Genomic DNA, 26,509 nt, shown 5'->3' on the forward strand with positions numbered 1-26,509 from the left:
TCAGACAGATGCGTAAGTGTTTATACAACCCACTTAACACAGTCTTTCTACAAATTTGCTCTAAAGAATCTAAATAATCTTGCACAGGTGCCCAATACAAGGAAGTTGAAGGCCTCAACCAGAACGGAAGCCAGAGAATATGTACTCATTATATATAACAGCATAACTGGACACTGGAGTCCAGCCTGTAGAGATGACACAGTAGCCAACAGCACTTTGAGGGGTTTCTCAGTATATGACAAAACTCTCCTAAATCATATTCCCACTGCTGGTGAAAACTCAATGCCTGGAAATGGTCATGAAACAGATCGATACCCATATCCCTTTAATTTCATTTAACTAATAAGTGTTATGTCATGATAGCTTAAGTACAGAATGCAATTTGTTGCACATCTTTAGCATCAGCAATCTCATAACCTAAATGCTCTAAATTTCCTATAGTGGAAGATGCTTAGATAATTTTATTATATCCTAATTTTAGCAGAGCTCCACATAATGTTTTAAAATTAATGTAGCATTAAACTAATAAATAATATAGTATTCTTCATCTTAGGCACTATTCTGCTGCACTAAAATCAAAGATGGATTTAAGGGTCCAAATGTCACCTCCAGACTTTATCACGGTGTGAAACTGATGTATGTGAATTTATATCCTTTTATGCTTCTCTTTTGTTTTTATATCAGTTTCTTTTACTTAATTCTTCGCTACTTTTGCATTAAATAAAAACATGTTACTGTTGATTACTCACCGTTGTACTATTTAGATCATAGTACCTTGCACAGATGTAGTTAGAAAAAGGAAATACAACTGCTTCTCTGAAATAACGTAATTTTGATTATCCAATTAAAAGTACAGCTATATATAGACAAGGTAGTAAATTATAATAGTGCATTTGGATACAGCCACATAAGGAGCACTGTAATTAATGGTACTTAACCCAGTATATTACCAAACATTATCAGGGGAATAATAATGGTCCATGTGTTGAATTTAGCCTGCGCTTCCCGTAAAGGGTTCCCAAAGCATCTGACAGAGATTACTGCATTAGGTCTTACAATCCCAGGAGGTGTGGAAGGCACTGTTCTTCTTTTACAGAAAAGAAACACTCCTCCAGAGGAGGTTTAGATTGGATATTAGGAAAAATGTCTTTACTGAAAGAGTGGTCAGGCATTGGAACAGGCTGCCCAGGGAGGTGGTGGAGTCCCCATGCCTGGAGGTGTTCAAAAAACGTGTAGATGTAGCAGTTTGGGATATGGCTTAGTAGGCATGGTGGTGTTGGGTTGATAGTTGGACTTGATGATCTTCGAGGTCTTTTCCAAGCTAAGACTCTAAGACTCTATGAATACAGGCAACATTTTCCAAAGTGCTCATGGATTTAGCGGTTTTCGTTTTCACAGTGGTAAGAGCCAGAGGGAGGTGGAAGGAGGCTCTTCTGTCAAACTGCCAGCACGATGAGAGTCAGCCCTGAGCCTTTTCATCACAATTTTGCACATCTGTGAATGAAAGTAACTCTTGCACTACATCTCTCAATCACCAATGCATTTAAATAAAAAAAAAAAAGAAAGGACCTGCCAGAGATCCAAAACCAAAGAAAGAGTTAGCCAGGAGTAAGAAACACATTTAAATGTGTTCCCTAGCACAGAACTGCTAGTCCCTGGTGATTTCTTTAGGTCTCTTGCAGCATCAAACATAGCCCAGAGGGCTTCAAGCATTTTCACCCTGTTACATCCCTAGCAATATGAGACAGCATGATTTGACTGCCCTGCAACAGATAATCTAACAACAGCTTTTCCATCCTGCATGACTCCCTTTGATTCTAGCCCAGTGCAACTATAGAAGAATACAATTTTCTGTACGTTGCTTTTACAGCCTTATAGCATTTTATGTGCCTCATGGAATTTCTGATTTTTTTTTTGTTTGAAAGACAATAGTTAGAAAGTATGCTATGCTATGGGTATTTAATAAGCATAATAAAAATAATTAAAAAAATGAATTAAGAAGGGGGCATTTTCCAAAAGTAAATTGCCCCTCTTACATCTGCTATAGAGTGTAACCAGTACTAGATAAAGTCCCAAATTACTTACATGTGCATCAGCTAAATTTATCACTCCATTTAGGCTTGGGCTCTGCTTGGGACATCCAACTTATCCTTTGCCCTAGGCAGCACTACTTCTTACCAACACTCTGAAAATCTTCAAAATTTTGCGTAGTAATGTATAAATTTATCAAGTCCTCTGTGCTTTGTGCTATTCAGTCAACTTTGTTCAGGAGGCCTATTTCAGGGCTCGAAGAAACAGTTGAGCTATGGCTGAATGAATTAGTGTCTGGTACCAGAGCAGTGCAATTGACCACGTGCTAGGTCTTAGCTTGCCAGAAACGCAAAGAAAAATGTGCTAGCTTAAAATTCAATTAAGATAACATGCTTTTCTAGCATTTGCAAGGGGCTAAAAGTGTGTCTATGGTCAATGTCCACAGCTCAGCTGATTCATAAAAATTCTTAAAGCTACAGTATTAATTTTTTTTCCCAGAAATTTAAGGATTTTGCTATAACAGAACAATGCCAGGTTTATCCAATAGTGACAGACTGGACTGGAATTTTAATATATGTCTTGAAGATAATGATATCTAGAATGAAATATAAGCTTTTTTTTTTTTTTTTTTTTTTTTTTACAGCAGCTCCTATGCTTTCTTAGGGTAATCACCCTGAAAATATAAAAGTAATTTAGGATACTAACGTCTAGTCTCCTAAAGAAAGTGCCACCATCAGAACCAAAGAACTGGAGAGAGACAAAAGAACAAATAAACATCACCCAAAGCTGACAGAGGAACAGGAACAGAGAAAAATATATGACATGTGAGCTCAGGCTTTTTTTTCAGGTTTCATCAGAGCAAAATGGAATCTTTCCAATGACTTCAATGGACAGTCAGATAATACATAAAGACTTTGAGGGGGACCTAAACCAAGACACAGGCTGTTATGTCAGAGAGCATCCAGTAAGTCCAAAATCCTGAAAATCCCTTAAAGCTTTTCTTTTCAGAGACTACTGCAGAGATACAAGTCAACCTTTAACCTTGACAGATGCAGGATTTCTGCATCCCTTCCTGTCTATTTCAATTCTTTCCCTCTTATGCCATGTCCTTTCCTGCTTTTTTCCTGTTTTTTATTCTGGACTTTCTGATGCTCAAAGAGTTGCTTTCTTACTCCAAGCAGTCTTCAGGGACTAGTCACAATTTTTAGAGCGTTCAAGCTTTTTCCTTGTGCCAGTCAGTATCAAGGGAAAAAAGAAAGGTTCAAGGATGAAGAATATTATTTGAAATAATGAATTAGAATTAATATTAATGTTCTAGGGCGCAAGGGCTAAAAATCTCTAAGCAATGAAAAACAAGGGTTGTGCAACTCTAGAGTTCGTGGAACACTGCTAAAGAGGATCAATGCAAAAACACTGGAAACCTCTCTGACATTCAAAAGAAGTGCATGTCTCCACAAATCTTTTTGTACGTATCCTTTTGTGTGTTACGTATTGAAAGCAAGCTTTCAGAGCATAATAATAATAATTCCTGGAACTACTAAATGGTGCCTCATTTTTGCTTTTATTTATTTATTTTTCACAAAGCACTTCTTTTTCTATCAAGAAATTAATTTAAATTGCTTTAACCTTATAAGCCTTTTGCTAAACTGCTTACCCATCTGAAGCATTTGTGCTGTTTTCCTTGGAGAAGAAACAGCTCTTTTGCATAGTGTAACCAGTAAAATGCATTGCTGAAAAGAGATACCTAATGTGGTATAGGAAACCAGACTGCTGCATCGTGCTGTTTTACTCACTTAAATTAGTACTGCGATGTATTATGAAAAAATATACTCACAGTCTAACCTATAACTAATACAAATATTTAATAGCATAAAACCAAGTATATTACTCAAATAAGTACATATTAAATATTAAAATGCATAAATAAAATCTTTTAGTTGGAGATTTGTCTGCCCAAGGACTACAGTAAGTAGCATTAGATGAGTACTGTTTCCTCATTAGCTTGTTATGGTGTTTTTCTGTGTTTTATTCTAATCTTGAAAATGAATATTTCCAGGGCTTGAGAAGAGTGACTAACTTGCCAAGTGCAAGGAAGAAATTCTGGAAATGTCTTAAGCTGCTATTCTGGTCTCATGAGATTTCCAACCTGTTTATGTAGCACAACACCTTGTATAAAATTTACATAAAATTGCAAAAGATTGGGTGACTACCTGACTTTAACCTCCAGCTTCAGAAGATGACTTGTATTGTCCGTGACACTGAGTTGATGCGTTTGCACTGCATGCAGTGCATCCACCTATCTGTGAATTCCTATCTAATATCTCAGGCTGCTTACTTGAGATATTGAACTTTAAGGGGTAGCATCCCCTCAAAAATGAGTAATATTGGCTCTCTCAAGACAATCACAACAAGGTACTTTATGCACCCAGTCTCCCTGCACAAAGCAGAGAAGCAGGCAGTTCTGAGGACCTAAAGACGAACATCAAAATGCCCAAGGCTGTCAAACAAACAGAAGCCATGGGCTGCACATGGATTCCTGTCTGTTCTGACACTTAAGCCTGAAAATGAAATACTTCTCTATTTGGGATCCCGAGCGGTCCTGTGGTAGGCACCTGTGGCTGTGTTCATACTAGTAGACTAAACAGAGCTGGAGGATGTGATCTGTCCCTACTGTTGCCATCATAGTTTCATATGATGTAAATAGGACTCTTCCAACCAATATATAGATAAGATTTTGAGAATAACATGTGCTGAAGATTGTTACAAATATGCTGTCTGGATGGGGTTTTATTTTGGAGTATGAGAAACCGGCATGATTCATCTCAGCCTGAAGTACACATCTAAGAAATATCAGATGAATACCATCCTCTGTGTACACATTTATCTCTGCTGACTACAGTGAAAGCTGTGTGGATGACAAGTTCTGATGCAGAAAACTACATCATAAATATATTAATTTAGGTGATCCGAGGCACATGTCTAATGCTAAAGCATGGAAGATGATTTGACAGCCCAAGCTAATTCAGTGGAACCACATGATGAATAATGACCAAGGGTAAGATCGCTTTTATAACTCCCGTGTTAGATAAAAATGGACATGCAAATTCTGTTCCTAAAACAACATCAGTGACCAGACCATACCAATTTGGAGCAGTCAGAAAACCCAAAGGGAGAAGATGTAAGCAGCACTTGGAGTGCTGCCATTTGTTCAATACAGTCACAGTTTCGAGCACTGACGCAGATATCTGCAGCTGGAACAAATATTGAATGCACCCAATCATATTGTTCAGCACAACCATTCCCTGCCTTCAGCTCCATCCATCTTTCAAGTAGAGATTAGCAGACTGGCAATCCAACATCCCAAGGCATTTATTTCTAAGATAAACAAGCATGATCAGAGAAAAGGCTACATAGTAAAAGGAGTGCAGAATAACTGTTGATGAGTGAGAATGGGATCTTTGAGTTGGCAGGGTGGGAGGTGGGGATACTGAATTTCAGGGGACACATAGTACAATGTACTGGGAAGAAGAAAAACACAGAGAACTGTCATTACTGGGCAAAGCTGTGACCGGGGACGTGTCAAAGCAGGGTTACAACACTGACTGCCTGGCATGAAGAACAGGGTGTGCCATACGTGAAAAAGGAGAAATGTGGAAACAGCACTTGAGGAATGATGACATCCCGCAGCTTGTGTGTGGAAGAATGGGCACTTGGACTGCATGGTGAGAATGAGAGGCACAATACTGTGCCCACACCATGACAAAGAACAGGACAGAAATCCATGAGAGGCAATACGGGATTCGCAAGAATCTCCGGGGTTTGGAATGGAGGGATGCAGGGAGTGCTCAGGATGGTGCAAAATTAGTTTCCATTGGCTCGAAGCATATGATGTCCTAGTATCGATTGGTATGTAGCACACAGACCTTCACAGTGCTTTTCAAGTTTGAAATACGTTGCCACTATTCACCTTTTCAGTGGTGCTGTGACAGAGGTAAATCCACAAATTTTTTTATGACTCACATGTTTTTTCAGAATCTGTATGATCAGTGAGGCTTTTGAAACAAATATAAAGTATCAGGATTAGATTGACCTAAACTAACTAACACATAAGCTTTCTTCTGGAGAATTACAGCTGTATGGAGTCAACCAAGGCTTCACCATGTGAATATCATTGAGTAATTAGTTGTAAGAAAATTGGTTATAATGCTTCCAAATACAGACCAGAAAAGCTAACCCAACACCATTAAACTTCTTTTGCTTCTTCTTGTTCTTGGTTTTATGGACTTCTTTTCCTAAAGGAGAAAATTTTGCTGCTTGCAGTTGCTAGGTCAAACACAGGAGACATTCAGTTTCCCTTGGTGTCATTAAAACTGCAACTGTTTTCTCAGCAATTAAAGAAAGCCAAAGTAATTGGGTAGTACAGCTCAAAGATATACACAGGAATCTACACAGGACTCTAGAAGTTAAAGGGAGGATCCTTGTCACATTGATGTCAATGACAAATCTCCCATTAACTTCACTAGGTTAAGGTTAGTTCTAAACCCTTGCTAGGAAAAGCTCTTGATCAGTTTACCTGTGAGTCCTGGTGTCACTTGAGGAGGATCACCTCTAGTCAGGGCTATATTTTACAGAAAGCACAATTCATGCTGGACTGGAATAAATGTGTTAGAAGTCTGGAAGGGTCCACAGTCAGGAGGACCATGGCATGGAAGAGTGAAACCTGTTCTGCTGAAATACTACAATTGATAGCACAGGGGCCAAGATTTAATCCCAAGGATCCAAACCACTCGGAACAACTATTCAGCTGAATGGAACTACCAAATATCCAAGGCTTCTTTTCTAATAAGAAATATTTATCACTGATTCTTAAATGACAATAAACCAAAAGAAATAATGCTGCTATTTATGAACTTCTTCCTTGAATGAGTATTTTTTTGCTTAGTGTTTCTGGAATTCTTCTGAATTTGTCGTTAATTTATGATGATATATCCGGGAGGAAGTTTACCATCCTCAGTAATACTGAGGGGACTGCAAGAACTAATGTTTCTACATCCAAGCAAAAATATTTATCATACATTTCTTTTAAACTGCCCTTTATTATTTCTTTAAAACATGGATATATTTTAAAGATTTTGCCTATTTTATAGAGTGCTCTGCTGGGAAAGGAGTAATCTAAACATGAATTCTCAAAAGCATTGATTACTGCCACAGAACACATGACTGTTCAATTTAAAATATCTTTCTATTTCAAAATCCCCTTTACTTTTTTCAAAAACATTGAATACAGCTTTTAAGCTGTGAGAACTGAAGAAAATTATTTGATTTTCTGTTTTCTTCAGCATCAGTTCTTTGCAGCTTTTTGATTCACCAAAAATTTCAGAGTTTCAGCCTTGGTTTGACCCCAAACAATTATTTCTTTTACTTTTTGGAGTTTGTCATTATCTACTCAGCTGTACACCCTTGGCACTGCCTCTTGCTGCTTTGTTATTGTACTGTGAACTTTCCCGCTCGGCTCAACCCACTGAGATGGAGGAGGTCTCATCCTGATTTTCCTATGGGGTGCAGGAAGAAGAAACAGCAGCCTGGTGACAAGTTCCCTTTTAAACCTGTTGCCATAGTAACAGGCAGAAAATCTTCCTCTTTCCGTAACCTTCAGACTGGGAATTTTTCAGACCAGGGTGCCGTCTCTTTTCTGCCTGGCTGAGCTCTGTTTTGGGTCTGTGAGAAACACTACAAATATTAATTGCCTTCTCCTGCAATCATTAGCACCCAGATTTTCGATGTGGCAGTGAAGAGTCAAACTGTGAACCATGGTCCTGGGACGAGGAGGTGGTGTAAATACCCACACTTCTGGCTAGTTCGAGACAGGGCATCTTAATATGCTGCCATCTAATTATTTAGGAAGAGAAGTGACTTTGTAAAAAGATGGAAAATGCAAACAGAATTGCACAAGAAATTCACGATGAAAGGCGACGATTGAGCTCAGCAGTGAAAGCCTGGGCTGTATTAGGAGTATTTGCTGGTGTTTGCCCTGCTGCTCTAGTTACACCAATGCAAATCCCCTTAGCAAGACAGACTGAACCAGTGGTCTATGTGGCCAGCACTGCGGTCACGCATCTCCGCACTGGAAGTAGCCCCAGCACCCTGGTTGTGCCAATGCAAACTGTCCTGCCCTCGATACAGCCTAAGCAGCCTACAATGAACGTGGAGGTAGGGAATGGTAACTTCTTTTCTGGGGAGATGGAGACCACATTGCTTCATCCGCCCATCATGGGATTACATTTAAAAGGCTGCACGTTTTAGCCTTTTGAAAGGAGACAATACAGCGACGACACCCCGTGAAGAAGGTAGGCATGGCGAAGCAGTCAGATGAGTCGGTCTCTCATCCCATTGCAGCTGTTGCGCTCTCTGTGGGGAAGCTAATGTGGCGGATCAGCGACGCACCCAGGCGTTACAGAGGTCAGCAGGGCAGGAAGGAGAGGAAAATGTCCCTCCTTTGCTAACATCCCACATCCCATGTGTGAAACTTAACTCACGCTGTTCTACCTTATTCCTACTTCTTCTCTCTCTCTGTCTTCCTTGGAAAGATCTTTCATTCATTCCAGTGCAGACACTGAAATCAGTAGTCCAGATGTGGTCTAATAATGGGGTGAAGAATCTCAATTTGAAAAAAAACATATTTCCTCTGCAACTGAACTTAGGAGCCTCCTCAGCTGGACAGCCCTGTCAGAATGCACCTTTAGAACAAAAATGTTTGCTTCTTGGTGAAGTAATGAATGCACAACCCCCTTTGTATTCTGTAGTAGAAATGGATGAATAATTCATAACAAACAACCTATTTGATTAATCTTACATCCTTACAAATATTTTCTGTTTGTGAATTGACCTTGGGCCTAATGGGATTCTTGCAGAGTTATCTGACATTATGAGTTGTTTAATTTTTAGAAATAGCTTCTGGTCTGCAGATTGTTAGTAAACATTTGTTGCCAACAGCCTATAATTAAAATGCAGGATAGTTAGCATGCTTTTATATGATGCTCAGGCCATATGATATGATTTTGTTCTATGACTGAAAGTAATTCACAGAATAAGCTCTCAAGCATAACTAAAAGGAATTTACAGTGCAAAATTTATTTTCTGAAAAACATTCCCCATTACTTCATTAACATTTTCTGTGGTCTTGATCATCACATCAGTAAAATTCTACACTACAGTTTCTGGGTACAGGAAAAGGAAGGAATTGAAGTGGAATTATTCAGGGGTATGATGGAATAAAAAAAACAGGCTATTTTTTGCAGTATCTGTTCAGCTAGTCGCAATAAGCAAATAAGACAGTGACACAGAGATATGTCAGGGTATCACATATTTAATACCTCCTGTAAGTTTAAAAGACTTTTATATCTCCATACTAAACCACCTGTCTACATATGCTTACTATATGGAAGAAAGTTAGCCCTGTGGTTATATGATTAACTTGGGACATCTGCAGTCAAGATTTCCTGTCCAGGATGTGAATTTTTTGTGTGCTCCGGGATAAGGCCATGGGAAGTGATGACAGTGACCACTGAGAGGCCTGACCTTGCCTCACTGGGTTAAAGCTAACCTTTGTGTATATCTCTTGTAGATAGATACACTCAGCCTCTGGGATATCTCTTGTAAACACTCAGCCTCTGGGATAATGCCCATCTAAGAATTTAAAACAAAGTGTTTGTTACTGTGCCTGCTAATTAAAGGGATAAGTGTCACTATAGCAGTTTATTCTGTATGACCAAGCCCTGTGTCTGGTTGAAGTTCCACCAGCTCCAGTCAAAGTCTACAGCTGTTGAACCATCCCTGGATGCCCTGGGGGAAGTTGCACCAAGCGATGGATCTGGCACAGAGGAGAGCCAAGTATCCACTGCCAACCCCTTGTATGTCCTTGGGAAAATCTCCTGTCATGCCCGTTATATGAAGCCAAAACCCATGAGAAGTGCCAAGTGTTCAGACACGGACTGCACTGAGGAAGGCTGGATAATTATGTAGAAAGACAGACAGACTGGAAAGTCAGGCCTTTATTTTTTTCATTTCAAGAATGGCTATATCCTTTCTTTCTTTCAACACATAAGGTCATAAAAGCATGATTATGCAATCAACAGTGATTGAATAACCATGAGTTACTGTCTGACACTTGAACCGTACCAATTAATCAAAAGCATGACTGCATCAACTGTGAAATAAAAATACATTTTCATAACCTGCCCGTAAACTCCCTTACAGTTTAATTTGCAAGTGGAGCAGGTTAAGAGCATTGTTAGTAACTGCAACCTATTTTATAGGTTTTAACCTTTTTCTTAACATCGACTCAATATCCTTTCCTGAAAGGAAAACTGTAATTTACTGAAACAAAAAGTCTTTAGTGCAGGTTCTCTTTCTTTGCTTAACTTTAGAAGCTGCTAAGTGTTAAACTTGTGTAAAAGAAATGTTTTCTTTGCCTATAAAAAGGACTTAAAATAATTTTTCAAGAATCTGGTTCACCCTCTTTACTCTGCCATGTACTATCTATTAAAATCTATATTGAAAGTTCATCCCGTCTTCTCTGTTCACATTTCTTTCACTATTTGAATGCCATTTAAACATGGCACGTTTTCCATATGTCTCTTGTAAAGATTGCAGTATTTGTTTTTGACAACCAAAGCAAATTGTTCCTTTACTCTATACATACCTGAAGTAAATAAGATTGTGAGAAGTTTCAGATTGCATAGAAACCTTGCCTTGCTTGAGGAGGATTGTGTGAGAGATCATTTAAGAAATCTGGACAACCACAAATCCATGGGCCCCAATGGAATGCACCCACAAGTGCTGAGGGAGCTGGCAGATGTCATTGCGGAGACACTCTCCATCATCAGGGCCACAAAGACGATCCAAGGGCTGGAGCACCTCTCCTACAAGGAAAGGCTGAAACAATTGGGGCTGTTCAGCCTGGAGAAGAGAAGGCTATGAGAAGACCTTATAGCAGCCTTTCAGTAACTGAAGGGGGCCTATAGGAAAGATGGGGAAAATATTTTCAGCAGGGCTTGTTGTGATAGGACAAAGAGTAATGGCTTTAAGCTAAGAGAGGGTAGATTTAGACTACATATCAGGAAGAAATTTTTTACAATGAGGGTGGTGTAACACTGGAACAGATTGTCCAGAGAAGTAGTGGAGGCCCCATCCCTGGAAACATTCAAGGCCAAGTGGGACGGCACTCTGAGCAACCTGGTCTAGTTTAAGATGTCCCTGCTCACTGCAGGGTGGTTGGGCTAGATGACCTCTAAAGATCCCTTCCAACCAAAAGCATTCTATGATTCTATGCTTCTATGAGCTTTGAAAGGTCTTGGAGGACAGGAGAGCTCCATGAGGACCAGAGGAAAGCCAATGTCACTCCAGTCTTCAAAAAGGGCAAGAAGGAGGACGCAGGGAACTTATAGGCTGCTCAGCCTCACCTCCATCCCTGAAGAGGTGATAGAACAGCTCATTCTGGAGGTCATGATCAAGCAAGTGGAGGAAAAGAAGATTGTCAGGAGTAGTCAGCATGGATTCACCACGGGGAAATCACGCTTGACCAATCTGATAGCTTTCTACGATGGCATGACTGGCTGGGAGGGCAGAGCAGTGGATGTTGTTTACCTTGACTTCAGAAAGGCTTTTGACACTGTCTCCCATAACATCCTCCTAGGGAAGCTCAGGAAGTATGGGCTGGATGAGTGGTCAGTGAGGTGGATTGAGAACCGGCTGAATGGCAGAACTCAGAGGGCTGTCATCAGCCCTGAGTCTAGTTGGAGGCCTGCAGCTAGTGGTGTTCCCCAGGGGTCAGTACTCGGCTGAGTTTTGTTCAACTTCTTCATCAATGATCTGGATGAAGGGACAGAGTGTACCCTCAGCAAGTTTGCTGATGATACAAAACTGGGAGGAGTGGTGGATACACCATCAGGCTGTGTTGCCATCCACTGAGAGCTGGACAGTATGGAGAGCTGGGCAGAGAGGAACCTGATGAAGTTCAACAAGAGCAAGTGCAGGGTCCTGCACCTGGGCAGGAACAACCTCATGCACCAGTACAGGCTGGGGGTGGACCTGCTGGAGAGCAGCTCTGCGGAGAGGGCCCTGGGAGTGCTGGATGACAGGTTAACGGTGAGCCAGCAGTGTGCCCTGGCTGCCAAGAAAGCCAATGGGATCCTGGGGTGCATTAGGAGGAGTGTGGCCAGCAGGTCGAGGGAGGTTCTCTTCCCCCTCTACTCTGCCCTAGTGAGGCCCCATCTGGAGTACTCTGTTCAGTTCTGAGCTCACCAGTTCAAGAAAGGCAAGGAACTACTGAAGAAAGTCCAGCAGAGGGCTACAAGGATGATGAGGGGACTGGAGCATCTCTCCTACGAGGAGAGGCTGAGGAAGTTGGGCTTCTTTAGCCTGAAGAAGAGAAGGTTGAGAGGGGATCTTAGAAATGCCTTTAAACATCTTAAGGGTGGGTGTCAACAGGATGGGTCCAGGTTCTTTTCAGTGGTGCCCAGCAACAGGACAAGGGGCAATGGGCACAAACTGAAGCTTAGGAAGTTTCACCTGAACATGAGGAACAACTTCTTCCCTCTGAGGGTGACAGAGCCCTGGAACAGGCTGCCCTGGGAGGTTGTGGAGTCTCCTTCTCTGGAGATATTCAAGACCCGCCTGGACAATGTCCCGTGCAGCCTGCTGTAGGTGACCCTGCTTCGGCAGGAGGGTTGGACTGGATGATCCCCAGAGGTCCCTTCCAACACTTATGATTCTGTGATTCTGTGAAATGAGTAGTTTCATCAAATGTTTATTTTCTAGTAAATTGCATTGTTCAGATTTTATAACCACTGGCTAGAAGAAAGCTTGGAACTGGAGAACTGCAGTTTCCATGAGACTTGAGCTGCTTGAGATCATGCATGTCAGATCTCTTTCTCCCAGCACCATGCCCTGCTACTTTTATCAGTTTGCTTATTTAAGATATTCCTAGTGAAAAGACTTGGAACTTTTTGTGTGAGTGTGAATCTTGTAACCATGACAATACTTATCATCCTGCACTCTGTTAACAAATAAATGGTAACAGAAAAGCTATGAAATATTGTTCTTGAGAACAGACTATGAATGCTTGGGCAAGCTTTTTTTGAAGGAAGCCATTGTATTTCTGCCTGTTCACTAACAAGGTCTTTTATAGAATCAATAATGTAAAAGAGTTGAGATCAGTCCCATCCCTTGATACCTTTTCCCAATTAGGCAGTGGATAACTGTATTAATAATATTATTTAGTGACTATTCAGCATTTTGACTCTGGTGAGATACTGTGCAAACGTTAATTAATCCCCACCAAAAGCCCCGAAATCTCACTAGGAAATATTAAACCCATTTTACAAATAAGGGCCTTGAAGCCAGAGATTTTTCAGTACCCAAGAGATTGTAACTTGAAGCTCCTTGGGACAGTGAGCAGATACGAGAGTCTAGAATAATGAATGGCCCTGCAGTAAGAGCTACCTTAAAGAATCTCATCTCTACTCTGCCTTGACTTGGGGCAATTATTTTGCTTCTCGAGGAAAGCCCTTTCTGTGTTTTTTTCAGGAATGAATGTCTCTAGCAGTCCTTCAGACTGAGGCTGTTCATACAGAATAATTACACGGTCATAGGAGTATATGTATACATAAGGAGAGAGGGAGAGAGAGGCCCCTTCCATAGCCCACTGATTACAGTATCCACCCAGATTCAGACTTCTCTGCAACGAATATTTAACTTTATACATGTGCAACAGCAAAAAAAAGTGAAGGCTGAGAAAGATCTAATAGTTTGTAGCTTTTTTCACTAATTTTATGTTCAGTTCATGGATTTGAACTCAAGTCTTCCAGGAATGGAACACCACACCGGGGGACAGACAGACAGATATGTCCCAGCTCTCTGTGGTGGTGTTAATCGCTAGCACAGCTGTAACTACAGAGCCTGTCTACACTGAACTTAACTATCTTAAAATGTTTATAAAATTCTTCCCAATTTCCATATTCCATAGTCTGCTCCTTCTCGTTTTATAGTGATTCTCTCTAAGGGAGACTGGAACATCATGTTTTTACATTACTGATAGTATCCAGTCCACCTACTTTGGGCATCTACAATTTGGCCGTGAAGTCAGGAGGACACGATTTCCTTCTGAAAATATTAAAGCCACCCACCTCTCTCCATTTATTACTTCGCAATCTTTGATACTTACTTTCAGAGGACTCTGACAGGGACACAAAATTCAGGAGGAAGGACAGACATTTCCTTACTTTTAACACATTCTTTTTTCAGTCCTAGGTCCATAAACAACTGAAACTTTTGAATGCAGCTTACATACTTTGTAGTCTGGTTGCAATTTTGTTCTTATTTTTTGCCTTCCTGTTCCTTATTTCTGTTGACTAATCCCCCTTCTTCCTAATCAGGGTGTTGGATGATTGATCAGTTTAGGTCATACCTTTGTGTTAATCTTTGATTACCTATTTCATATGAGGGTCCTCGCTCCTGTAGACAGCTGGCATTTAATGCTATTGACTTACACATCATTTACTCTGGCTTCAGAAATCCTGCAGTTCTTTCTCAACCAAATGGGAAGAAGAACAATTATGACATACTTCTAGGGCATGATTCATCCCACCCTAAGTTAAGCTTCTAAAGTAGGACAAATCTGCTATGTCCTAGAAAAGTCTATCGGCCTTGATTGACTCCAAAGGACGTCCAGTCATCTACAGTTTAGACATTTACATCTGAATTACTTTCCAGCTGTTAGATGAGGTGAATTCTACCCTGGGGCATCTGAACTCCTTCCTGTGTGCTGTGAAATGGGGTAGCAGTGTGAAAAAAACCCAAATGTCCAAGAAGGCTGAGAGATCTGGTCATTCTGTGACTCCTCCATAGCATTCACTTGTAAGTTTCCTAGGGAACCTCGTGTTTAACCGTATCTTCCCTCTTACACTATTTTAGTTAAGGAAGAAACTGCCTGAAGGTTTTTCAGCCTCTTCCTTAACACATTCTTCTGTCTGATCTTTGGAACTTAGCTTTTTCTGGAACCTTTTTTTGGAACCTTTTTGGAACCTTAGTTTTTTCTCACTTGTTTTTTAATATTAAATGAACAAACAAGTCCAATACAGATATTTTTACACCGAAGGCTTATGGAACTCCCTGACTTGAGTGTAACCGAGTGGCAATACTATGTGTTTTAGAAAATCCTGTTCTAAGAGGTTTTTCAAACATAATGGCATGCCCTTGTTCAAACTGTTTTTTTTCCTTAGCATAGCAACTATGATTTATCTTCCCACCAATGTGCAACAATAAGATCAGAGTGAGAGTTTATAATATTCTTGTCAAACGAAAAAATATTCTAATAACACAAAATAAACTGTTGCAATGTATTAAAACGAGCATATGCATAGCAGGAGAAAAATTACTGTTACACTAACTTGCGAAATGTAAGTACGCTTACTTTGAGCAAAGGGAGCGTTAACTAGCGAATACACAGAAAACACTTTGAACATTTCTCTTGCAAAAATAAACACATGAAGTAATTGCATATAAATAAAAATTTTGATGGATTTCACATAAAACAGTGACAATCTGAATATGAAATTCCAGGAATAGAAACTCAATTTTGCACATTCTAAAAGGTATAAATCTGGCTACACTAAAACCAGTGGGACATTTTACTACTCGCTTTGCGAGACAGAGATATCAAGATTTCACTCATGGGCTCTGAGTTTCTGATTTCTTCTTGCTTCTGTTATTGTTTTAAATTTAAAAGGTAACACTGAAAACTCTTCCTGCAATTATTACATTTTCTAAGGGGTACGACAAAACGAAAAAGACAAAAGCAGGAAAGCTGATAATTTCCTTGAACACCTTCTTTTGAATTCTTGGTTGCCTTGATGTTACTCAAATCTGGTGTTTGGTTTCGATTCTCTAACCTTCTATAGCAGCTGAGAAATTCCCAGAAGGGTTGGACTGAGAGGTTTTTGGCCGCTCTCCCCAGCACTGCCTGGTGCCATGCCCGCTGTGGGCTGTGTGGCTGGAGGCAGGCTGTACCAGCGAGCAGCCTCCTGCCTCCTCACCCCCATGCCTGCACCCAGCCTCTGGATGGACACGCAGTGCAAGTTATCTGAGAGATGGTATCTGTACCTAGCTCCTCCTCTGGCGTCCCTGGAAAACTGAAGCCCGACTTGAGCAGATCGCCACCCTCTTCTTCTGAAAAGACAGAAACAAAGTAGCTATTTAATAACTCTAATATTTTCGTATATCCAGACAAAAAGTCCCCACTAATTTTTAAATCGACTCAGTGATACCTACTACCATTCAGTGTCTCTGATACCATGAAGCTGTTGAGCTGCTGTTATCTGCAGTATCTATTCCTCTTTGCTAGTTGTTCCTTTTTTTTTTTTAATTTTGCCTGACATTTTCACATCACTAGTGTCATAATATTCATAAATGCCATTTTTTTAAACATCTTTTACACTGTTCTTTTCAGCTTCACTTAGTCACATCAAATTCTACTGCCTTTTAGCCTTAATGTATTTATTCCAGGAAGAATCATTATTGCCAGTCCTCCAGTTGTACCTTTAGTACTACCCACCTCTGATGATAATAATGCTGCTCCTGATTCTCGGGCCACTTTCTTGACCTTTTCTTCACAACCATTTCAATTCTGCAATTCTGAACTCTGATGATGCTGTGATGGTGACTTTCTCCCATCAATAACATTTACTTTTGTGCCAGAGGCAACTTCTGTAATTCCGGAAAAGTACTTAAGCTCAGATGATATGTCTATTCTGTATGAATGCAGTGAGGTACATAGAAACCTGCTGAATGGCCTGAGCGCAGCTCTTAGCTACCCTGTCTATACTGCTTTCAGAATTGCAGCTTGTTGCCTCTGCATTGCACTCTTGTCATGCTGGCATACAAATTAATTTGGACCTAGCACCTAGCTCAGATATTTCTAACACGGAGCTGCATATGGAAAATTGGGTCAGTAACACTTCCTTAAGGTACAAGATCGGCTTGAGAATACATAGATTAGGATACAAAATACCACAGTGATGTGTTTCATGTAAGTACACAGTACTATCTTGTTAATTTTTTTAAAATGTTTTTGCCCTATTATCCATATTTGCTGGTGTCTCAGCTGAGTGGAAGTTGAGTATCTACAGCCTTCCACTGTAGTTTTTCTTACCATCTGTGCTACAAGCACAGACACCTCAAAAAAAAACAGTGAAAGAATGGAGTACTCCATAGCCTCTCACTATATGTTCAACCAGAGAAAGGTTCTTTCTCTCCTTCGGAGAAAGACAAAATCATGTATTGCAGTCTGTGTTTCTGTAGCGTACGATCGAGGACTGATGACTTCCAAATAACTTGTATCAGTCCATGTTCCTCATATCCTCAGACAGACATTCCCGTAAATTGGAACCAACTCAGGCTTTTCTTCAGAGTATCTCAATCCCTGTATCAGACAAGATGGTTTCTGGGGTTCAGCTTACAACAGACATACCGTTTCAACGCTCCATTTAACAAATACATGCACTTTGCATATTTTTTGGTCTAGGTTGCACTTTTTATTTGTACTGTGATTTTTTTGCCAGTTATCTCACAGCAAGCAAAATGAGGGAATGTGGATACTCTCAAATAATCATTCCTGATTTTGACAATTCATGAGGTTAAGAATATACAATTGATAACAATGGGTAGCATAGCACAGATACTGCATAGAAAAGAAGCCCCAAGGATGTCAGAAAAGTTGGATAAGCTGAGCTGTCAAATAAACATCTTTTTTATAAGATCAATTGTTAAATAAACTCACTCTGTTAAAATACAGCCTACTAGAGATCTCGTTAAGTGACGGATAAAAAGTCATACACAATTTGAAAAATGACTGGCATATGAATTTAAATTAAATTTAATTTGGAGAGGTAATGGACAACTCTAATTAAATAAAAGCACAAATTAGGCAGTTTCCATGGAGATTTTGCTCACATGATCTGCCTATACTGTATAACTCATAAGCCTGTCCTCTAATTTGGCTGCACAGGAGCACCGTATCAAATGAAAGTTATAACAAAAGTATTCTGAAGAATCCTTTACATTCATGTAAGTAACTAGGAGATCTTACTGTTAATTTCATAACAAAGATGATTTACACTGAAATTTACACTGTAGTTTTATGTTTTTGAAAAAGAAGCTATTAATTTATTCCAAAGTTATATCACGTACATATATTCAGAAACACAGAATTATCAAAGAAAATAAAATGCATAACATTATTTCTTCCTTCCAAGAAATCAGCATTATTCACACAATCTCTGCCCAAAACTAGACTAAAATTTTAGAGCTAAGATAAACTGGATTAAACATTTATTGGTTTGGAGGGTTTGAGAAAAAAAAAAGAAAATAAATTTCCTTTCCAAAATAAAAGGGAAACGTCGTGCGACAGCATCCATAAGTCAGATTCTGACTTTGCGGAAAGAATTCCTGTGCAAATTTGGACAATTCAGTTAATATCTTTCTGCCTCAACTCTCCAGTAGAATTAGGATTATATTTAATTTCTTTCTCTTAGCTATCCTATATGAATACATCTGTTAGTGTCAGTGACCCTCTCGTCTAGAAGAGCCTATAGAGAGCACAAAAAAGTGAGACTTTCCATCCTGCAAAAAAGCTGTATTCTGTTTTGAATAGGGTCAATTGCAAATATTTCAAAGGAACTTAGAATTCCTTTTTGATTCCCTTAGGTTTATGAGTCTGAACGAGGGATACGAGCAGCTCTTAGTGATTAGTTTACTTCCTAAGCATGAGAACTTATTATTTCTTTATATTATATGTCCATACCTATTCACATCATTAATTCATTGTTTAGACTGTCTTTTCAGAAGGCTACTGTCAGTTCCTTCAGCCCTGGAAAAGATTCGATTTTTGTGTTCTGCACTTATGAAGCATAAATTAATCTAAAGCCTCAGTGGCTCTTGCAGTATTGCAAAGACAATCTTTGTATGAGGATGAACTGTGCTTTAAAGTCATATTATTCCTTCAACAACAGACACACATGGTCTTTGTTTATTCAGTTCACATTTTTTCCTAGAAATTACCGTCTTTATTATTGACCATAGAAACGAGAAGCGTATCCTTCATTCATGAGCACAGCAGCAACCTTCATATCTCATGGTAATGAAGTCAGGCAGATTATCATAGAAATCTCACGCATGCTGAAATTCAAGTGTCATAAAATGCGTGCATTCATTTTACATCATTCACCTCCTCTGTCTCATAGATGCATAATATTTCACCTTGCCCTTTGCTCAAGTTGGACCTACAGGTAGAACGTCCTACACCAGTGGACACAGAGGAAAACAGTAGTCTTAGCATGGAATATTTCGATGGGCAATGAACTGCAAACAAAGATGGATTTATGAAAATAAGATGATTTACAATTTAAGGTTTTAAACAATGTAAGGAACACACAATCCACAGACAGGGGACAATTGCTAGTTAAAATCCCTTCTCAACATACAAACTACTGGTTTAGACTGGTCTAAATAGAATGCAAACACATGCCTCTGAAACTGAAACTGAAAAATAGTGGGAGAAGTCTTACTCTCAACAGGGCTCAAAATAGTGACAAAAAATGACAGGCTTCAAAACTACAGAGATATCTGTTTCTGTGAAAGCTGAATGTATAGTAAAATGATGCTGTGATCTGCATAAATAGGAGAGCACAAACTGCCATTTACAACTAGTATCTCTTTTTCTTTTTTAAAACTGTGATGGATCTGTCATGCATTCCAGTGCAATGCTGCACAGATGAGACTCAAGATTGTGACAGGAACCTTTCACAGCTGAAGTTCTCAAGACTTAAGCTTGGAAACCTCAGGAGACGTTGCTGAGCTGGAACCAGCTTGACAGATCCAGATGGCTCATTCAGCCCTGAGGCTACTGTATGTACAGTGGGAAATGACGAGGGCCAGCACCCGAGATCAAGCTGGCGTGCTGCAGCTTCTGTCCTTGGAACAGGCTGGATGTGTGTCAGGCGGTCACCCCGGCTGTTCCTCACCCTGTTAAGGAGGCATTACCTAGATGAGCGCTGGTGAGCATGGGCCACATCTGGGCAAGGGCATGTGCTGTGGTAGGGATGATTGCTGCCATTGCTCAGGCATGTCGCATGTTCTTGATGAGTTACAAGTATGGAGGGAGCCTTAGTTTCTTTTATCCACTTCTCTGTGTCTAGAGAGCAAGTTACAGCCCAACATAAATCCAAAATAAAACTGCTGAAAGCCACAGAATTACATGTGAAAAACTTGGATAAAGGCAATGCAGCTAATCTTTTGAGGGTCAATTTTTCATGGTGCCTGAGCTGCAGTTGGTACTGGATTGTGGGTCAGTAGGATGTTACTTTGTGTTCTGGGTCAGGGAAGCGAAGTTTTTGTACGAACTAATGGACACACGCTCTCTTCTATCCTGTTCCCTACCGTCTGCCTGCAGTCTAAGTGAGCATTTTGACAATCACCGCACAGAAACCATCTGATATTACTACTTTCCCTCAGTTCAATAATCACTCTACCTATCCTTCAAATTTTATCATCTCAGTTTTAAACCCTCAATCTACTCTCGGAGCCTGACCTATCAGTTTAAATTATTCTTCTTCACCTGCAAAATCTTGCACCAATATATGCCTCTATGTCAGCCCTCATTTTTTATGCATTTGTGCTGCTCTTAACAACCAGGCATGCTGTTTCCATCTCCAAACTGTGCATCTTCCATAACCTATCCATCCACAAAATGACCCCCAGTCTCAGTGGACTTGTTGCTCATATACTTTAAAAGGCTCACATCAGCAAGACTAATAATCAATTAACTGCATTCTCCATCACAATATGAGAGTAAGACTGAACTACAACTGATATTGAACTTCTCAGTTTATTGGATTTTAATTTATTTATTATTGGCCTGCTCTGGACCTCCCACTGATTTTTTCCTATGTGTGCTTTTCTTTCAGCCTGTAAGCTCCCTCTGGTAGCTGCTGCTCTTCTAGTTCTGTCTTACATAGCACCTGGCACACTAACTCTGACAACAGATGAAAGAAAACACAGGACCTAAAATGTCTGGATTAAACAGCAGGTGCAACTTCATTTGATCACATAATTACAGAGCATAAAATGTGTCCAGAGTATGAATACAGGAATCTCACAATATCACTCTATGATCTGAGAAAACGAAATTGCCTCTTCCAGAGTAGAGATGCTTAGAGATCTAGAAGAGGTGTCTCCTGTACCTCAAAGTCCATTAGCCTGCTATCCAATTACAGCATTTCTTGCAGGTGGGCTTTGACCCTAGCCAAAGATATTCCCAGTCTGCTACAGGGTACGTATCACTGAGAACTGTCATTAGGCAGATCCTAAGGGAAATGACCAAATGCATGTATGCCTGGGTGCCGTTATGGCCCCCTCACCCCTCCTGGGAGACACCTTGGTTTGGACCTTCCCCTAGTGGCCAAAATCACTTGTGGCAAACCTATTCCTTTTCTCACCCAATCTCCAAGAGGTTACATCCAATCAATATGGCCTCAAGTTGCGTCAGGCGAGGTTTAGACTGGACATTAGGAACAATTTCTTTACTGAAAGGGTGGTCAAGCATTGGAACAGGCTGCCTAGAGAAGTGGAGGAGTCACCATCCCTGGAGGTGTTCAAAAAACACACTTCAGGACATGGTTTATAGGCATGGTGGTGTTGGGTTGATAGTTGGACTTGATGATCTTATAGGTCTTATCCAACCTTAATAATTCTATGATTCTATGATAATATTAAAACATCTATATAGCACATCAGGCATAGTGAAGGCCTGTTCTCTGGCCATGAGGCCAACTGGCATGGTCTAGCTATATATTCAAGAACAGGCTGGCTCCATCCAAACTGTTATTCAGAATGGTCCCCTGCATGTGGTAACTCCCTAGTCAAGCCTGGGAATGTTCAGGACAGTGAAAATTAGTTGGCCAAACTTAAAACTAAGACAAGGACTTCTCTAACCAAGATTATAAATAGTCAAATTCCTATTTGTTGGGCCTTTGTTCTGGCACTGTTTAATTTAGTACTACAGATGTAGCCCTGGTGGCAGTATCATCAAATACAATATTATTGTGCATTGTTTTGATAGCATGCTGGTAAGCAACAAATACACAGAAGCACAGCAGGGCTGGAAAAGTTCTGATTAAAGTAAAAATTAAAGACGATGTAGGAGATTTAAGGTTATTGAGGATTCCTTTGCAATAGGCCTGTGTGAAAAGTATTAACAGTAAGAGGAAGTCGTTTAATTAAGTTGCTTGTGTATTTCTCATCATGCCCTCTCTTTTTTTTGTTCTTATTTTTTCTCACACACACACATAAAAATGTTCCTGATGGATCTGGCAAAGATCTGTTCATCCCAGCATGCTGTCTCCAGCACTGGCTCAAAGTGGATGCTGCTGGAAACAGGGCAAATATGTAGATTGCCTAGAATACCTTTCCAACTTCCCACAATCGGCATTTAAAAGACTTCCTGAGACTGAAGTATAATCTAGACCATCGTTTTTAATAGCCACCAATGGATCTGTCCTCTATGGATCCATCAAATCTTCTCCGAGCCTCTACTGCATCTTATGTCAATGAACCTCACAATTTAATTATGTTTTATTTGAAAAAGAATTTCCTTTTAGTTTGTTTATCAGGATGCCTGACAATTTAATTAGGTGCCCCTAGTTCTTTCGTTGTGAAAAATAATGGATCATCGACTCCCATTCACTATGTCCATATCATTTATAATTGTGTAGACATCTACCACATACCTGCCTCAGTCCTCTCTTTTCCAAACCAAGGAATCAATCTGTTTAGTATTTTAGTAATGCAAAGCCCTTCTAAATCTTTTACCATCGTTCTCACTCTTCTCTGTACATTTTTGTTACTCTGCTATGCCATTTTCAGACACAGCAGCCAGAAATTCAAATGGCTTTACAGTATGGGTTTTTCTAGTGGCATGATGTGTTTCCCTGCTTTGTTTTCTGCTTTTTTTTTTTTTTCAATATTTTCATCTGCCCATTTCAGAACTCAGAGAATTCATTATTCATATTAAGTTGTGCTCAAGAGAGACAATTTGTTTGGCTTGCCAAACACAAATACATTTCTTTTACATATTAATCTAGTAAATATTGAAGAGTCCCAGCATTTTACTTAGCTCAGTTCACTACCAAAACCACTAAAACCAAACAATCACCCTCCCCACCCCCCAAAGAGAAGGACCAAGGAATTCCTGGTCTCTTGCTTTCATCCAGCCCATCCACTTTTATACAGCATAGTTCCAGAGAGCAGGACTGTGAAATCAGGCTTTAGCCATCAGAGAGAGTAGCCAGGCACACAGCCTATTAAATCAAGGAGAGGAAGCTGGCTGCATCCCTCAGGTCCTATCTTGGAAAAAGCATAAAATGAAATATATTGCAGGGGATCACAGAAGCTGTCAGGGATCATCTTGGCCTTGGTAGCATCAACTCCCACCTCCCAGATTTTGGCAGCTGAAAACCATCCACAAAACACGGGTTGCCTTAGCAATATTGTGGTGGTCTTCCTGAAAGACTTTGGTTCCCCACAGCAGCCTTTTGTGAGCCAGCCAGGGTCATTTTGGTCCTTGGAAGCCTTTCTGAGCTGCCTTATCCCTTTTAGCCCAGAGATCCACAAGTTTCTCTTCCCTGCCCCACTTCAAGCAATAAATGCAAAAAGGTGCTGTGGAGTGTTAAAGCAGATTCACTTCTCACTCATTCTAGAATTTAAATGGCTAATTCACTTAACTCTACCTCTCCCTATCAAAATTAACAAATAACTGCAAGTAAAAAGAGCGAGCCAGTGATAACACATTCTGTTCAGACACGGTTAAATGTGATCATGTGCTTTAAACAGCCTAGGAAATTGCTAAAAACCCTTTCTTTCTTGATTTTTCACAGCTGAATGACTGTGCCAAGCTCCTGAATGAGCCATTTACCTTTTACTGCTTTTCAGGATCTGTAAGATGAATCCCAAATCTTCTATATTAAAAAGTGGGAATATTAAAGAATATATTAGCTAATTTTTGTGAATAATGACCCTTATTCTGTGAGCCCAAGACTTCTGGATACCCCAGGAAAACCTTTAGCTCCTCCCTCCCACAGCTCATCAGAACCCATCTTTTCTTCCCCCCCCTAGGTAAAATGCAACAAATGGCTTTTGTATGCACTCATATTCCACCTGCTGACAGCTCTTGGAAGGACTTGCAGCTGCTCCACAGTGGACACCTGAGAAGGTCCAAGAAGTCTGTCTTGGGCACTGGCAGAGGGTAAATGGAAAATGCAGGTCAGGAACACAGAATGATTGCAAAGGCTCGATTGTGGTGTCAGAGAAGTAAAATGCTTAATGAATCTATCAAAATACCTGAAGAATTTATATGAAAACTTACTTAAAAGAGACCAAAGTGAGGAAGAAAGCCAGGACGAAGTACAGGACAAAGTCCAGCAGTGAGAGAGGAGGATACAAGTGAGAAAATTTGTCTTATACCTCTCCTAGAAATACACAAAAAATGTCCCGGGATTTTCATGGTTTGTGAAGAGAAAACACAAGATCTTTGTCTTACTGAATGGGTTTAGACACTTAATGATCTTCTTTCTATCTTCCGCACAGACAAGGAAAATAGAAGAGACATTTAGAAAAAAATGTAGATGCAATTAGTCTTTTCAATATTTTTCAAATGCGCTTTGAGGAAAAGCATTTCTTTAAGACTCTCCTTGAAAACAACTGATATCTCTAATGTTAAACTACATTTGACAGAACACAGGTTTTGCAACCTTTGAATTTTCAGGTTAAAGCTAGATATTCTCACACTATATTTACTTTACTCTTGGATAAAAACCATAACCAGATCTACAACAACTATTACTCGCAGCTCGTGGCATTCTGTTTTTACAGCTTTGTTTTACGGTAGGGCAAAAGGTCTGAGCATTGTCCCCGTCTTTCAAATGTTCAATAAATAAGGTCTTTGAATATTAGAGAACAACTGCATTTGTTACACTGATCTGGGATATATGATGAGTCATAGTGGTCACTGGTTTACCACAGCAGGAGACATTTAGCATGAAAAACCTTTGACTCTGCTGGGATGTGAGGGCAAAGTCAGCAGTTCCACTGAAAACTGAAATAAACTATTAGTAGCTATAGCTGTGAGAACCCTCAGTAAGGCCTTCTGACGTTAGATGATGCAGCTCTGTATTACCAGAGATGGGATGCGTATGGGTTTTTTTGTATGTGAAAGGTTGAAAAGAGGGCAAAGGGAGAGCTCAAATATATTAATTCCTACACAAGCTAATTTTGGTGAGGATTTCTGTGAACGCTTAACTGCTGGGGTGGTATGATTGACAGCTGATGGGTTTTTTCATTTAGTAAATATGATTACATAAAACATAATACTTAGCTTCCTTTTGGCAATTTAAGCAGATATGGAATGCCAGTACCTTTTAAACAAGCCATTTCTGCTCCTCAAAAATAGCAATAACCAAAACAAGTTTTTTTCCTAGAAAGAATCACGAGTCCTGAGCAGTTGTCGCAGGCAAAGCCTGATGGATCAGGATGCCTCATTTCTTTGTCCTATATTTTCATCATCCTATGGATACTACTGTCTGCTCAGCGGCTCAGATCCATCCCTCAGACTTAATGTCTTTTCCAGCAATTGGTCATTAGTTCCTACACTGCCCTCTACACTGCACTTTCAATGCAAGTCCTGCTCACTCATCTTCTTCCTTCCATCTTTCTCCCCTTTAACCACTTCCTTTGTCCCATGTCCCTCTTTTTCCCACCTCCTTCAGAGATCTGCTCTATTTTTTTCTTCTTTTCCCTTTTAACTCTCCCTCAACTGTCTTCCCTTTCTTCTTTTCCTCCTCTCCTTTCAACCTCAGCCATAATACTGCTGAGGTGCAAGTAACATGTCACAGGTTAAAGCTTGCCTGAAGATGTTGTGCATGTGTGTGTACTCCCAACTCTATGCTCTACCGAGTTATTTACACCACAAGATTAATGAAGTACTGCAAGTAATTAGAAACAGAAAATAAACTGATCCCCTTTCCAACAGCAATTTTCAACTACAAATTAAAAAATGCCAACTTAGAATTAGCTTAAAATTAGTAAAATTGTTAAGAGACAATCTAAAATGAAAGAAACTTCTACTTTTTCAAAATATTTCAATAAAGTTATGACCTTTTTCACAAGTTAAAAGAGATCTGAAGCAACACATGTTCAAGCTTGGAAAATGGAACTTCTAAAAATGTCAAAATGGGGTGCTTCAACAACTGAACATCTCTTTTTTCCCCCCACATGTGTACTTAAAAAAGGAATTTGCTGGGAACTGACCCATAAGGAGTTTCAGCTTCAGGAAGGTCGCTCTTTACGCAGAAAAGGCTTCTGCCAGCTGCCT

The 26,509-nt window shown here is 39.9% G+C and overlaps 1 protein-coding gene across 24 annotated transcripts in view; it reads right to left on the reverse strand.

Annotated features, from left to right (window-relative positions):
• DLGAP2 (DLG associated protein 2) overlaps positions 1-26,509 on the reverse strand; it is a 501,744-nt gene that overhangs the window by 102,880 nt on the left and 372,355 nt on the right. For 17 of the 24 annotated variants that reach the window (XR_012763250.1, XM_075414729.1, XM_075414748.1 and 14 more), the window contains one exon: positions 16,192-16,257. The exons of the other annotated variants lie outside the window; for them this stretch is intronic. Coding sequence is in view for 7 of the 17 variants with exons in the window: in XM_075414729.1 (XP_075270844.1) it covers positions 16,192-16,257 (66 nt within the window). In the remaining 10 variants the exon portion in view is untranslated. The remainder of the gene's footprint in view (positions 1-16,191; positions 16,258-26,509) is intronic. 24 annotated transcript variants of the gene reach the window in all.

This window comes from Opisthocomus hoazin, chromosome 2 (assembly GCF_030867145.1).
Source record: "Opisthocomus hoazin isolate bOpiHoa1 chromosome 2, bOpiHoa1.hap1, whole genome shotgun sequence".
Taxonomy (NCBI): Eukaryota; Metazoa; Chordata; class Aves; order Opisthocomiformes; family Opisthocomidae; genus Opisthocomus; species Opisthocomus hoazin.